The sequence below is a fragment of the Brassica rapa genome, chromosome A03 (assembly GCF_000309985.2).
Source record: "Brassica rapa cultivar Chiifu-401-42 chromosome A03, CAAS_Brap_v3.01, whole genome shotgun sequence".
NCBI lineage: Eukaryota > Viridiplantae > Streptophyta > Magnoliopsida > Brassicales > Brassicaceae > Brassica > Brassica rapa.
Genome location: NC_024797.2, coordinates 17040266 through 17054472, shown reverse-complemented (window position 1 = coordinate 17054472; position 14207 = coordinate 17040266). Strand labels below are relative to the sequence as shown.

Sequence of the window (14207 nt, the reverse complement as noted above, 5' to 3'; positions counted from 1 at the left end):
TTTTTAATTTTTAATTGATGGATAAATAAAATGAGGTATAAACACTTTTGTGTGTATATGGTACTATACTACTATATGAAAGTTTCGATAAAAAATAGATCGTTTACCCTTAGTCTTAATTGTAAACTTTATTTCTCCAAATAGTCTTAATTGTTTATTCACTGAGTATTATCAAACGGATAAGTACGTACTGATTTAGTTATTTATAATTTATTTGTCAGTTGTGATCTTGTGAAGATCTCTCTATACTACATAATCTAAAACCCCTCAATAACCCTAATTCAGTCCCTACATCCAAGGCCTATATATATATATATATGGACATATATATATGTATAATAAGCTACGATAAAACTCATAAAGAAAGGAAAAATAGAAAGAGAGCAGAGAATACAATGGAGAATGTTGAAATGAGTAGAAGAGATGTGATTGTATTCAGAGGAATATGGTACTTGATGACTCTACTCTCACTCATTGGCCTCTCCATATCACTCAATCTTCTCTGGCCACCTGGAGGAAAGTCACCAACATTGTCTCGGTTCCTCAGGGACGGCGCTGTAAGTGCCACAACATTCTATGCAGTGACGGCACTCAGGTATCTCTTATTCACCGATCCTCCTTCCACTAATGGTTTCAAGGATTTTACTACAGAGAAAGAGAGGGTTCCTCAGCTTGTCTTTGCGGAGCTTGCGTTATTGGCGTTAGTGGCATCTCCGCTATTCTATTCGGATCATGACGTATCGTTTGTGTTGTACATGTCGTTATTCACCATATCGTTGTTCATCGGTGGGACAGGTCTGATTCAGCTATCAGATAAATTTAGGATGGAGATGAAACATGCTTATATCACGCTTCTCTGCGGTTTGCTGTGTTGGCTTTTTGGCATTTATTTTTCTATTTACGGCGAACACAATCCGGTAGTGACTATGATTCTTCTCGTAGTTTATTCTCTGTTTGTCGTGTTTATCTATATTTATAATAGATACAACAGGGAGGAATTCCCTATGAATTCCAGGGTTTCCCCTCTTCCTGCTTAATTCTCTTGCTCAGGAGATAAATGTTTCTTTATTGACTTGGTATGACTATATAGTGATCCCCCAAGAAAGATACAATATGGAACCAATCAAGTTAGATAAGCTTCTTCTTGAGGAAGAAGCGTTTGAGATGCCAAACTTGAAAAAGCGAAACTGTAATAGAGAGACCTAATGACATAAAGCTAAGCTGTGCAACCCTCTTGTTAGTCTTGTCGTTTACTTCCCTCATATATGCTTCCCTGCACCATATTTTTATAAGGGTTTTTAGTAATTAAACCCCTCAACTAAAGATGAATCGTAAAAAAAACCCTCAACTAAAAATCCTGTGAAATAAACCCTCAACTTTAGTTCCGTTAACATATGTTACCCTCCGTTTAAAAAACCGTGACGGAGGGTGACATATGTTAACGGTTTATAAGTTGAGGGTTTATTTCACTGGATTTTTAGTTGAGGGTTTTTTTCACGATTCATCTTTAGTTGAGGGGTTTTATCACTAAAAGTCATTAAATATTATTAAATTATTTATTATCATTTATACATTGTTTTAAGATTTATAAGCCTTTAAAACTAATTTATAAATTTTAATACATTAATATATTTGTATATTAATTTATACATCTTAAATTAATAATTTTTAACACTACTTACAACTTATTATAACTTTGAAATATTAAATTATTTGATATTTGGAAATAGTGATATAAAAAAATTTGTGTGTTTATATCGTCATTGTCAAATATGAAATAATTGAAAGTTTCTAAGTTATATTAAGTCTTAAGTAGTGTCGAGATAATTCATCCATGAAGTCAATCTTTCTATTTAGAGTATGACGCACTTTTTCTTTTTTTCATGATTTCTGTCATCCGGTTCATACTTCTCCCCCCTCCAAAATAATGCATGATTATTTTTATTATCATTGATTTCTGAATAACTACATTATATTTTTATTTTCTTGATCAATAATATATTTGAAACATAAAGTAATACAATAAATCAAGAACAATATAGGAAAATAGGAAAGTATGAGTCTGATGACGAAAATTATGAAAATAAGAAAAAGTACGTCATACTCCAAATAGAAAGATTGACTTCATGGATGAATTATCCTCAACACTACTTAAGATTTAATATAACTTAGAAACTTTCAATTATTTGATATTTGAAAATGACGATATAAACCCACAATTTTTTTTATATCACTATTGCCAAATATCAAATAATTTAATATTTTGAAGTTATAATAAGTTGTAAATCGTGTTGAAAATTATTAATTTAAAATGTATAAATTAATTTTATAATAGATTAATGTATTAATAATATACATTAGTTTTAAAGGCTTACAAATCAATCTAAAACAATGTATAAATGAATAATAAATAACTTAAAAACCCTTTAATGACTTTTAGTGATAAAACCCCTCAACTATTTTTGAATCGTAAAAAAAACCCTCAACTAAGTTTTCAACATTATAAACCCTCAACTTATAAACCGTTAACATATGTCACCCTCCGTCACGGTTTTTTAAACGGAGGGTAACATATGTTAACGGAACTAAAGTTGAGGGTTTATTTCACAGGATTTTTAGTTGAGGGTTTTTTTTACGATTCATCTTTAGTTGAGGGGTTTAATTACTAAAAACCCTTTTTATAATTAGCAAAGATTCATCAAAGGAGAGAGAGATAAGAGTTTAAAGATTTCAAACTATATACAAAACTGAGAAGATGGTGTAAATAACCTGACTCTTAGATAGATAATGTTTGCGCTAATTTCATTAACACGTTCTTCAGATTTTCGAAGCTCAAGCTCCACACCCTGCAAAGAATGTGCATATTATCCACACATGTGTTTTAATTTGCAGAAAATATTGTATTATATGAATTATGAATTAATTGTGCCTCGATCTTTTGTTTCTTGGCAACAGCATCCCAGTCTTTGGTTCGAATCCCCATCTTCCAGTCAAGACTGACTATAGCAGTGCCATTGACTGTGTAATGTGACTGATCATGATGAGACGACAAACAAGCAAAGTATGTTCCTGTCTCGCTCGTTGTAAACGCAAACTGACCATGCGTCTCGTTTGTTTTTTTGTATAGTTCCTTCCCGTTAGGTGATGTTACCTATATAACCACACGCAATTAATATCTAACCGAGTCCTATAAAGCGATCCATCTCTAGCATATGTAGAAGTCGATGCATTATATATATGACTAACCATGAAAATTTACTAAGAATATGAAGTATGGTTGTGAATAATGATTGGTATCTATGGAGACATACATGAATATCAATCGTGGGACCAAATCCCACGTTGTCTTGATCGATGCAAAGGTAATCGCCAACGACCACAACGTTGGCTTGGATCATTTCGTAGACGCATCTCTCGCCGGAACTTGGAATCGTTAACCATATCGCCTCCGCTGGTAAAAGAGAGCCACCACCAGCAAGGCAAATCAAACCAATGAATAGTAAAGGCGAGATCGTCATTGTTCGAGAGAGAGAGATACTGATGAGAATCATGAGATTAATGTTGTTACGTTACGAAGCAAAAGAAGGGTTTAAGACAGTGGCGCGTGGAGGTAAAGTTTGGTGTTCCTTTTTAAGTTGTCGCTCTTGTAGCCAATCAAGAAAGGTCATGTAGGATGTGATGAACAATTGTCCACGCGCGAGCGTTTATGCGTTTAATTATTTTTTGACCAGACAAAATCATCTCAACAAGGAAGTCAAAATTCAATAAAGATTTTCACAACATTTTTCAATTCCATTAGATTTTCTAATAATAAATTTATTTCTCTGATGATCATATTCCAAGAGAAAATAAACATATTACTCTAAATTTAGTTTAAGCCTTCAATGCATATCTATCTTTTAAGGGAAGTCTCTGTACCCGATCCCACAAAAATCACTTTTCTTTTTGGTTGAAATATCATTTTTGCATATTATATACTATCTAGCATGATAATTAAGAGATATATAATAATAGTTAAATGTAATGATTATCTCCACTATATTAAAGTATAATTTACTCGGTGCATATCTTAAATTTTCTTAGATTTTTAAAACTTTCTCTTTGTTGATTATCTTTGTTTTGAATGCATACAATATACTAGTTTCACTAGTCACTACAGTGAAAAATAAAATGTCTTACCTACTTATATCTATGAGCTAATGTATACTCATGTATTAAATTGATAAGCTGGAAAGTTATGAATGAAAAACAATTCCAGAGAATTGACCATGCTTAAGCCGATTTTAAAGGTTGGTAAGAGGCACAATGACCGAAGGAACATTTTCACCAATGTTTTTGCGGAATCATATGTATTTATCAGATTTCAATCAGATGGGACATAAGAGCAAATTATATGACATGAAACTCAAACTAGATAAAACTTGGGAAATGTCACGCTGTTTTAGATTTCTACGTGGATTGTGTAACATTGCTCCAAAACCAAGTGGTCTGATTTGATTAGAATCTACAATTTCTCTACCTTGCTAGATGAAACTATTGTACATTTGTAGCTAAAGACAAAATGCAGCTGTTTGACAAGTTTCTTCAATAAAGATCAATACTTTTTATATTTTATGATTCCACCAAATCAACTTTGCAAAACCCACTTCTTAAAAGAAAATTTCAATTTTAATCATCAGAAAAAAAAAACATATTCCATTTTCCAAAAGTCCAACAATTTAATCCACAAAAATAAATAAAACAGACCTATAAAAGAAATATTAAAAAAAACAAAAAATCTCAAAAAGACAGCAACTTTCTTTTTCTTATTATTCTCCCCACTTGATTGCGAGAGAGAGATAAAGGTCGAGAAGGTCTTTTCATCTTCCTTGATCCTCATCGTTTCGCCTCTCTCCCAGAATGCTCATCAGAAACAATAATCTCCTTTTTGTCTCCATGATGTGCTTTCTCTTCTAATCTCCGGCGAAAGAGATTTCAAAACAGAGGAGATAGAGAGATAAGCTAATCTATGGCCGCCGCTATGACCGAGAAGGAAGCTATGGTGGATCCTTTCCTGGTCGAAGCTCTCCAGAACCCTCGTCATCGTCTCACCAGTTAGTCATTTCTCTCCCAAACCCACGATTCAATTTCACTTGTTGATCTGATTTTGGTCTTTGATAGAATTGGGGAATCATGGGTTTCTCTAAAGCTCGATCCTTTCCTCGATTCAATGTTTTGGTCATTAGGGTTTGACTTAGATCCACGACTACGATTGCTTGTTGTTTTCAATTGGCATCATGAACATTGAAACTCGACTAATCACTCTGTTTTGCATTACCCTATGGTCCTCAAATGTCAACACTTTTTCGTTTGATTTCTATATCTGGAAAGATTCTTTAAATGTGGTTGATGGGTAATGGTAAAGGTTTAATCTTTTTGTCGTTACGTGTTTCAGTTCTGCGTATGGAGCTCAACATACAAAAGTTCTTTCAAAACCCTGACCAGCTCCAGTTCGAGTTCCAACCCTTTCCAACGTCTTACCTCCGTCTCGCCGCACACCGAGTCGCTCAGCATTACGGACTAACGACGATGTCTTTGGAGAACGGTAACGGTTCTCTAGACGGATCCGACAACAGAATCTTGGTGACTAAGACAGCCGAGAGCAGGTTTCCTCACGTCTGCTTATCAGAAATCCCCGTTAAGCAGCCTGAGAACGGTAGACCGGAGGGCTTCAAGATTGCGATCAAGGCTAGACCCAAGAGAGGATCCGGGAGCGGAGGCAGCGGGTCAGGAGTGCAGCAGAATCTTCTTAGAAGTGTTGAGGAGAGGAAAGAAGAGTATGATAAGGCTCGGGCTCGGATCTTTAACAGTCCTAGTAGTTCTGACTCTGAAGATTCTCCTCCTCTTGAAGGTGTAAACCGGAATGAGAATGACGTGGCGGTTAGTAATAGCTCTGCTGACGCTGGTGGTTCTCGGACTTCTAGAGTAGCTATTATCAGAGATAGAGAGAAAGATCGGTATGATCCGGATTATGACAGGAGCTATGACCGGTATGTTGCGGATCCTGCCTACAGGTAAAACGCTTTGCCATCTCTTCTTGAACAGGCTCACATTCAAGAATTCATGTGGTGATGTTTTGTAGGTACGTTAGGGTCATGCCGTCTGGTCAAAGCTTCAGTCCGATGCCAATGCATATGCCGTTTCACGATGGAGGCTTCTTGCAGATGCCTAGAGGTCATCAAGCTAATCTAAACTACGGGCATCCGGCTATGATTCCGTTTATTAACAACCCGGGTGGTTACACACCGTGGCCAAACTTGCCTTCTATGAACTATGTGCAGTCGTTGAACCGTCCAGACTTCAGGTTTGCTCATACTAAACTCTTGTTGTTTTGCCCATTTGATTATTCCTGATAGCCGTTGCTTACTGTTTTTTTTTACCCTGCAGGCATCCTTCTGCAAGCAATCCCTGACGACAGTTTAGTGTTTTTGAGTACTTTCAATGTGTCTGTATTAAGAAAACAGAATCTATAGATATTTTATTAGCATTTAGGAGCTCTTTGTTATGTTCAGAACACTGGCTGCTTCCTTCTTGTATAACAAGACATCTACTCTCTCTTTTGAATCTCTTTTTCTTAATTATATTAACCTTCATCGAACGTAGAATGAACCCTACCTAATCAATCTCTGATGGTAGAGTTTACACCTGGTGAACCAAAAAGTTCAAAAGAAATTGGAAATAGGTTCTTAGGTGATATTTTTTTTTCGTGTAAAGATTCTTCTGTGTTTAGTGAGAAACAAAGAACAGTGAGTCCAGCAAGTTTTCTCTTTGAAGAAAGCAATAGCTTTATACCTCCCATTGTCTCCTTTGCTTTTAGTGGGTTGCTCATGTCGTTTTTTACATACAGAAAATGGGAAACAAAAGAACATTGTCATGTATACATATTCTAACCAATATCGATCCATTTTTGCAACCATAAGTGTGCAAGTTACAGTAGAGTTTAAGAATGCAAAAGCTTATTTATTAATAATTCAATGAAAATGAGACTCTTACAAAGACAAGAGCTCACTATTTATACAAAGATAGAAAAGACTTAAATCACAATCAACTAATAGATCCTACGCCTGCATGCATCAGATGGTGCATCTTCTGGAGATAAAGCCTGTATTTTTGCAAATGGCTCGCGACTTCCACTCTGGTTAACCCATCGACGTCCATGAACTCCATAATACTTTTGGGAACTGCATGGTTGATCCCGAAGTGCTCCACCGCGTCGAGGAAGCGTTCGTGTAGCTGCTGCGACCAGACGACTCGTGAATTGGCTTGTGAAGACGGGAGCTGGAGCTGTGACGGAAGCTCTTTCTCCCATCCTGCGAACCAATTGGAATCATCTTCTCTCATTATCCCTGAAAATGAAACGAAAGAATGAAACTTTCCACTGAATATTAAATCTAACCGAGAAAATGAGTAAGAAGATCAAAGCTTCAATAATATTTTTACGCTCTTCTTTTGGCTTGAAGAGGGAGACAAAAGAAGATGGAAATAGACTGAGAACCTGATAGTATCACTCCTTTATATGACTTGCTTGATATCTTACAAATGAGGGCATCACTCCTTTATATACAAGTTCCACCTGGTCAACGGACGGTGTAGATCGAACCGAATCAACAGTTGAGATATAATTCTCTAGACTTCTTTACACCTCCTTTTTAAACTTACTCCTTAAGTAACTTCACTATTAAGTATTCTACAAATCTCCATAACATTATAGATTACTCTTAAATATACTTTACAAAAACTTTAACATTTAATTTTTTTGTAAGTAAGATTGGTTTAAAACCTCTTTGGCCGGCACTACGCTAACTTTGACATGTGGAGTATATCGAAGCTTGTTGTTGATCATTCCGTTTATTTGAAAAAATCAAACTTCTGAATAATTCCAACATATCTTTTAATAAAAAAGATAAAAATTTATAATACTTAAAAGTTTTCAAATAAAAGCATAATTAGTAATTTTTTAATAGTTTTTAATGAATAATACATGTATTAATAAATGATTATAAAATGTTCATGTCCGTATCCGCAGACGGAACACCTAATTTAAGTAAAATTGGTTTAAATCTCTTTGGTCGGCCCACCGTTACTTTGACAGGTGGAATATATACAAGCTTGTTGATCATTTTGTTTATTTGAGAAAATCATGGCTGGAAATTTTCTGAATAATTCAAAAATCATTTGTAATAGGTAAGAATCTTCCAATGAAAACATAAATAGTAATTTATTTTATAGCTTTTAAATTAATTATACATGTATTAATAAGTAGCTATAGAATGTTTATGCCCGCATGCGCAGACGGAACACCTAGTTTAAGTAAAGTTGGTTTAAACCTCTTTGGTCGGTCCATTGCTAAATTTTACGCGTTGAGTCTATCCAAGCTTGTTGATCATTTCGTTTATTTGAAAAACAAAGCTGGAAAGTTTATGAATAAACTAAAATCTATATTAGTCTGTCAAATCAAGATAACAAAATGCACAAATCTTGGATTTATCATCAAATCAAAAGTAGAAAACGTAACTAAATTGGTTTGATGGAGAAAGGATAGATTACTGATGAAATGAGCATTGTTGGTGGTCTGCTCCCCCACGTCCGACCATTGAGGATTGGTTTGGACTTTTGTTTTATCTCCATTGAAAAATCAAAGATGGAAAGTCTATGAATAAACTAAAATCTATACTAACCTGTCAAATCAAGATAACAAAATGCACAAATATCGATTTTATCATTAAATCAAAAGTAAAAACATAACTATATTAATTTGATGGAGGAATGAGAGATTACTGATGAAGTGGACATTGTTGGCGACTCTGCTCCTCCACGTCCGACCATTGAGGATTGGTTTGGACTTCTTTTTTATCTCCATTGAAAAATCAAAACTGGAAAGTTTATGAATAAACTAAAATCTATACTAATTTGTCAAATCAAGATAACAAAATGCACAAATATTGGTTTTATTATCAAATCAAAAGTAGAAAACATAACTAAATCAATTTGATTGAGGAATGAGAGATTACTGATGAAGTGAGCATTGTTGGTGGCTCTTCTCTTCCACGTCCGACCATTGAGGATTGGTTTGGACTTCCTATTCCACCGCATGGTGAAACAAATGATGTGGTAGAACCTCCTGTAATTCCGAAAGGAGAAGACAACTTGTTTACTGATGAAGTTGTCCCACCAACTTGGGAAGACATGTTTCCAGACAATTTTGAAGACATAGTCATGACGGGAGAAAATAGGCAGTCATTTGTGGACTGTGAGAAAGTCTTGATGACAGATGATGATATTATGGATTACGATGACCTTCATGGCAAAGATTTGACACTTACCTTTGAGCAAGCTCTAAGCCAAGAGCACAAATTTATGAAGTCTCAATCCCTATTGTCCATGGGAAACAGGGCAAGCAAGTGTCTTCTCAATCCTCGACTAGCATGAGATCGCAAGCTCCAATGAAATATGTTTTTACAAAAGGTGATTTGAGCATGGAAAAAACAGAGTTCAAATAAATAGACAGAGAATATGGTGAGCTTCTAATGAAGTTAATGACATATAGTAGGTTTGACAAAAATTAATTAGTATGGGAAATCGAAAGAAAGAAAAAATGTGATCCAATGTTTGATCTATAGACTAGAAAAGATATTAAAATGTCTCGGATAAGATAAGATATTTAAACATTCATCATTACTTGATTAGACAGTTAAGCACAATTTCTACATCTTGGTGTGGAGCTTGAAGAGAGACTTATGTATAAATGTACAAGTTTAGCTCCAAGTCATACATCTGATAGTTCCACTGGTCTTCCAAAATTGTTTGCACATCAATCATATGCTCATTTGATAGCAAATAACAAAATAACATCCAGATCATTCATATAAAAAGGGCTAAGCTGCTGCTTAGACATCTCAGTGCAACATAAAAAAAAAAGATCATTAACAAAAGACACTTGCATATTTTGCAGAAAATAACATTAATTGTTTTACTTCCTATCTCTCCAATAGGAAGCCTTCTATGTTTGGAGAACTTCAGCGGTTCATATGCATTCAGGGAAACTTGGATCATGGCTGCATTTGCCACAATAGCCTTATACATGGATCAGTGATGTATTAATTAAAATTTGATTGTTAAATGTTGTTGATGAAGTTGAAAATAGATTATCTTCATGTGTCTTAAACCATAATTTGCAATTAAGAGTTGTCTTCATGTGGCTGTTATAAATTAATCAAAGTTTATTTTAATTCTATAGTTATAGTGTATTTTGTAATTATAGAGGGGTTTTAAATTATTTATGTTTAGAATTTTTGAAATTAACTTAAATGCAATTGTTTTTAGGACTAAGAGTTGTACGGCTACTATCATTTTTTGAACCAAACCACACCTAATATGCAGGGTAAATGAATGATCTAAATCATCATCAAGCTGTAAATCCAAAATTAGAATACATCATAACAGAAGCAAGTAGTGAGCAGCTTTCCGTGTCAGTTATCAATTAAAAACACTTTGAAATTTCTAATGACAGTATTTTTCTCCTTCTTTATGGAGCGAGTCTTGATAAGCTCAGCCTTGGATTTAACCTTTATGACCATGTCACGGTGTTGGGTCTAAAGAAAGTTGATTTCAGTTCTACCTCCCTCCAAATCTCAACATATGAAAGCTTCGGGACTGGCTTTTGATTGTTTATGACTTGGCTGTTGATGGTGTTTTGTTTACAGCTTCGGACAATGGTTTTAGCTTCCTGAATGTGTTTTCGGATGCTCGCAACCTTGCCCCCCTGATTATCCTAAGAGAATTTGTACTTTGTAGACAATTAAGTTACAATTGTTCATCATAATAACAATGCATCGGTACACTTTTATAAATTTCTGAGAGAGATAAATATTAAATAGTGTCTTGTTATGTAGAAAGCCATAAGGAAACTATAAAGATAGAACTATCTGGCAATTTTGTAGCTCGGGTTAACAACGGGATTCTCTAAACCGGAGACAACTTGAATGGACTCGATGACATCACCGACGTTAAGATGACCAACAAAATCTTTACCGGAATCTCTTTTATAATTTTTAGGATATTTAATCTGCTCAACCAATATCAATTAACATTACACTATCTTATTATATAAAACTTGGTTCTTCAAAGTTGCTAATTAACATGATCGCGACACATAGCAATTATATATTTAAGATTGTGACATGTGTTAATTTATCTCATAATTTAAAATATATATACTAAGATATTAACATGATTGACACATAGCAATATCAATTAACATTACACTATCTTATTATATAAAGTTTGGTTCTTCAAAGTTGCTAATTAACATGATCGCGACACATATCAATTATATATTTAAGATTGTGACATGTGTTAATTTATCTCAAAATTTAAAATATATATACTAAGATATTAACAAAAATAAATTTTATTAAAAATCTTATTATATATTATTTGATAGTAATTTTCTTTTTTTTTTAAATCCTAATCAAAAGATTATTGCAAAAGATTAGTTGATAATAATTTTCCTTCTAATATTGTGACATGTGTTTAAATATATAATGATTAAAAATATATATAATAAGATGATAAAAACGAATTTTGAAACAACTACTTTTAAAAATTATTTAATAGTAAAAACGATTTAAAAAGAAACATTAGTAGTAATTTTTTTAGAAATTTTCCTTTTTCAAAATCCTAAAAAATAGGTTTGAAAAAAATTTATTTAATATAATTATTCTTTTCTAAACTTTTAATGAAGATATAATTATAAAAGATTATATTGCGCTTGGTTCTTCAAAATTGCTAATTAACATGATATGAAACATGGTAGTTATATACTAAAAATGTATAAATAATTAAACAGAATTTTTCTATTAAAATAAAATAGCTGTATAAAAATCTAAGTTTGGTTCTTCAAAGTTGCTAATTAACATGATCGCGACACATATCAATTATATATTTAAGATTGTGACATGTGTTAATTTATCTCAAAATTTAAAATATATATACTAAGATATTAACAAAAATAAATTTTATTAAAAATCTTATTATATATTATTTGATAGTAAATTTTTTTTTTTAAAATCCTAATCAAAAGATTATTGCAAAAGATTAGTTGATAATAATTTTCCTTCTAATATTGTGACATGTGTTTAAATATATAATGATTAAAAATATATATAATAAGATGATAAAAACGAATTTTGAAACAACTACTTTTAAAAATTATTTAATAGTAAAAACGATTTAAAAAGAAACATTAGTAGTAATTTTTTAGAAATTTTCCTTTTTCAAAATCCTAAAAAATAGGTTTGAAAACAATTTATTTAATATAATTATTCTTTTCTAAACTTTTAATGAAGATATAATTATAAAAGATTATATTGCGCTTGGTTCTTCAAAATTGCTAATTAACATGATATGAAACATGGTAGTTATATACTAAAAAATGTATAAATAATTAAACAGAATTTTTCTATTAAAATAAAATAGCTGTATAAAAATCTAAAAGAAATAAAATAATTAATTTCCTTTTTAAAATTCTAAATAAAATAATAAAAGTAGAAGTAATCTTATTTTTCTTATAATACTGACTTTACTTTTTAATAATTTTGTGTTAAAAATATAAACCAAAATTAACTTCAAAATAAACATAGTGATCATTAGATTGTGAATGTGTCATAAAAACTTTCATTATGTAAAAATAACTTCTTTTTTTCCTAAAATCTTAAATAAAAGAGATTTCTAAAAGAAAATTATTTTCTAATCTTAACCAATTAAGAATTTTTTGTTTAAAGTGTGACGAGAGAAAATTGTAAAATTTTATTTAATAGCATTTTTTACTTCAATAATTTAATGATAAACATGATAGTAACAATTATTCAATTAACAAGAAAAATTGTAACAATATTAATGATATTAAAAAAAAAGAAAATTTTGAAAATTGCAACTTTTAAAATATTTAATATTAACTGGAAATAGTTATTTGATATAAATTCTATTTTTTAAATCCTAGACAAAATATAATTGTAAAATATTATGTAATATTATTTTTATTTTCTAAAATCATACAAAACTGTAAAAGAAAATTTGATAGATGTTTTCCTTTCTTATAAAAAAAAAATCCTAAACAAAATAAATTTGTATAATATTTTTTAGTCCTAACGAAAAGAGAATTGTAAAAATTTATATGATATTATTTTTAAAAGAGTGTTTGATGATGAGCATGATAGTAAAAATTATTTATTTAACAAAAGTGTAAAGCAAGTATTATATGAATTGTAAAAATAGCAATTTTAAAAATATTTGTTAATAACTAAAAATAATTATTTGATAGCAATGTATTTTTTCTGAAATTCTAAAGAGAAGATAAATGTAATAGGTTATTTGAGAGTAATTTAACTTTTCTAAAATCTTAAACAAAATTGTAAAAGAGTGTTTAATATTATTTTTAATTTTTAATTGTAAATAAATAGGACATTTATAAAATAGAATATTTTCCATTTTAGAAAATCATAGCATAATAAAATTTAAAAGCCTTATTTAACTAAACATTAAATTAGTACATAAGAATATGTATAATGTTGTCAGTGATTCGATTGGTGTTTTTAATTTTCATTTTTTTTTACTTTTCATTTCTTATTTCGGATTGTTTTCAGTTTAAATGTTTATGTATTTTTTTTAATCCTTTGTATAAAGTGTATAACAACTCATCTATGCACCATGGTTAGAAAATACAAATATTAACTTAAACTTATGTGTGAAAACAAGTTTTAGTTATAAAATAAATCTCGAACAACATATGCAAAAAACAATCATAATACTATAATAAAATGATTTATTATTTTATGGTTTTTATTAAATTAAAACATCAAACAAAACTGCAACAGCCTCATATATTGTAATTCATAAGAGGGAATCTATGGAGAGAGAGAGAACAACAAAGGAAAAACTTTCAGAGTTGCAACTATGCCAGCCAAAGGTTACATCTCATGAACATATGATAACTGAATGTATAAAACAATATGAGAGAATAATACCCTAAATACATGATCTTACTTAAAGCCTTGATAGTAATGGGCTTGGGCTTGGGCTAAAACTTTCTTTTACACACCGGAAAGCTTGCCAATAGCTTGCGATGACGTTCATTTCCCTCGAGTTGTAACCTGTGTATTTGCAAATGG

The 14207-nt window shown here is 31.5% G+C and overlaps 3 protein-coding genes and 1 long non-coding RNA gene across 4 annotated transcripts; 2 read left to right on the top strand and 2 right to left on the bottom strand.

The window, feature by feature from the left end:
- The first annotated feature begins 277 nt into the window (after positions 1 to 277).
- Positions 278 to 1090, top strand: LOC103859364. The gene has a single exon (XM_009136883.3). It carries the CDS (start codon positions 318 to 320, stop codon positions 1035 to 1037), a length of 720 nt encoding a protein of 239 aa, XP_009135131.2. The 5' UTR covers positions 278 to 317; the 3' UTR covers positions 1038 to 1090.
- LOC103859365 (transmembrane emp24 domain-containing protein p24delta6) lies at positions 1051 to 4537 on the bottom strand. Its single transcript, XM_009136884.3, has 4 exons — positions 3312 to 4537; positions 2930 to 3151; positions 2770 to 2846; positions 1051 to 1273 (listed from the first exon to the last, which is right to left on the bottom strand). The coding sequence occupies exons 1-4, from the start codon at positions 3549 to 3551 to the stop codon at positions 1129 to 1131; spliced, it is 684 nt and encodes a 227-aa protein (XP_009135132.1). The 5' UTR covers positions 3552 to 4537; the 3' UTR covers positions 1051 to 1128.
- Positions 4538 to 4783: 246 nt separating this feature from the next.
- Positions 4784 to 6626, top strand: LOC103859362. The gene is made up of 4 exons (XM_009136882.3): positions 4784 to 5093; positions 5435 to 6053; positions 6122 to 6343; positions 6427 to 6626. Exons 1-4 carry the CDS (start codon positions 5009 to 5011, stop codon positions 6449 to 6451), a joined length of 951 nt encoding a protein of 316 aa, XP_009135130.1. The 5' UTR covers positions 4784 to 5008; the 3' UTR covers positions 6452 to 6626.
- A 295-nt stretch (positions 6627 to 6921) lies between these two features.
- LOC108871377 lies at positions 6922 to 10365 on the bottom strand. Its single transcript, XR_001958113.2, has 2 exons — positions 7535 to 10365; positions 6922 to 7385 (listed from the first exon to the last, which is right to left on the bottom strand). It is a non-coding gene; the product is annotated as an uncharacterized LOC108871377 (long non-coding RNA).
- Between the last annotated feature and the right edge of the window lie 3842 nt (positions 10366 to 14207).

Bases quoted from the DNA above. Each gene is read 5' to 3' on its own strand.
- LOC103859364 (XM_009136883.3), top strand. From the start codon at position 318: ATGGACATATATATATGTATAATAAGCTACGATAAAACTCATAAAGAA.
- LOC103859365 (XM_009136884.3), bottom strand. From the start codon at position 3,551: ATGATTCTCATCAGTATCTCTCTCTCTCGAACAATGACGATCTCGCCT. The intron at 3,152-3,311 runs GTATGTCTCCAT...GTGGTTATATAG, and splicing joins GTCCCACGATTGATATTCAT to GTAACATCACCTAACGGGAA. The intron at 1,274-2,769 runs GTTATTTACACC...AATATGGTGCAG, and splicing joins ATTATCTATCTAAGAGTCAG to GGAAGCATATATGAGGGAAG.
- LOC103859362 (XM_009136882.3), top strand. From the start codon at position 5,009: ATGGCCGCCGCTATGACCGAGAAGGAAGCTATGGTGGATCCTTTCCTG. The intron at 5,094-5,434 runs GTTAGTCATTTC...TACGTGTTTCAG, and splicing joins CCCTCGTCATCGTCTCACCA to TTCTGCGTATGGAGCTCAAC. The intron at 6,344-6,426 runs GTTTGCTCATAC...TTTACCCTGCAG, and splicing joins TTGAACCGTCCAGACTTCAG to GCATCCTTCTGCAAGCAATC.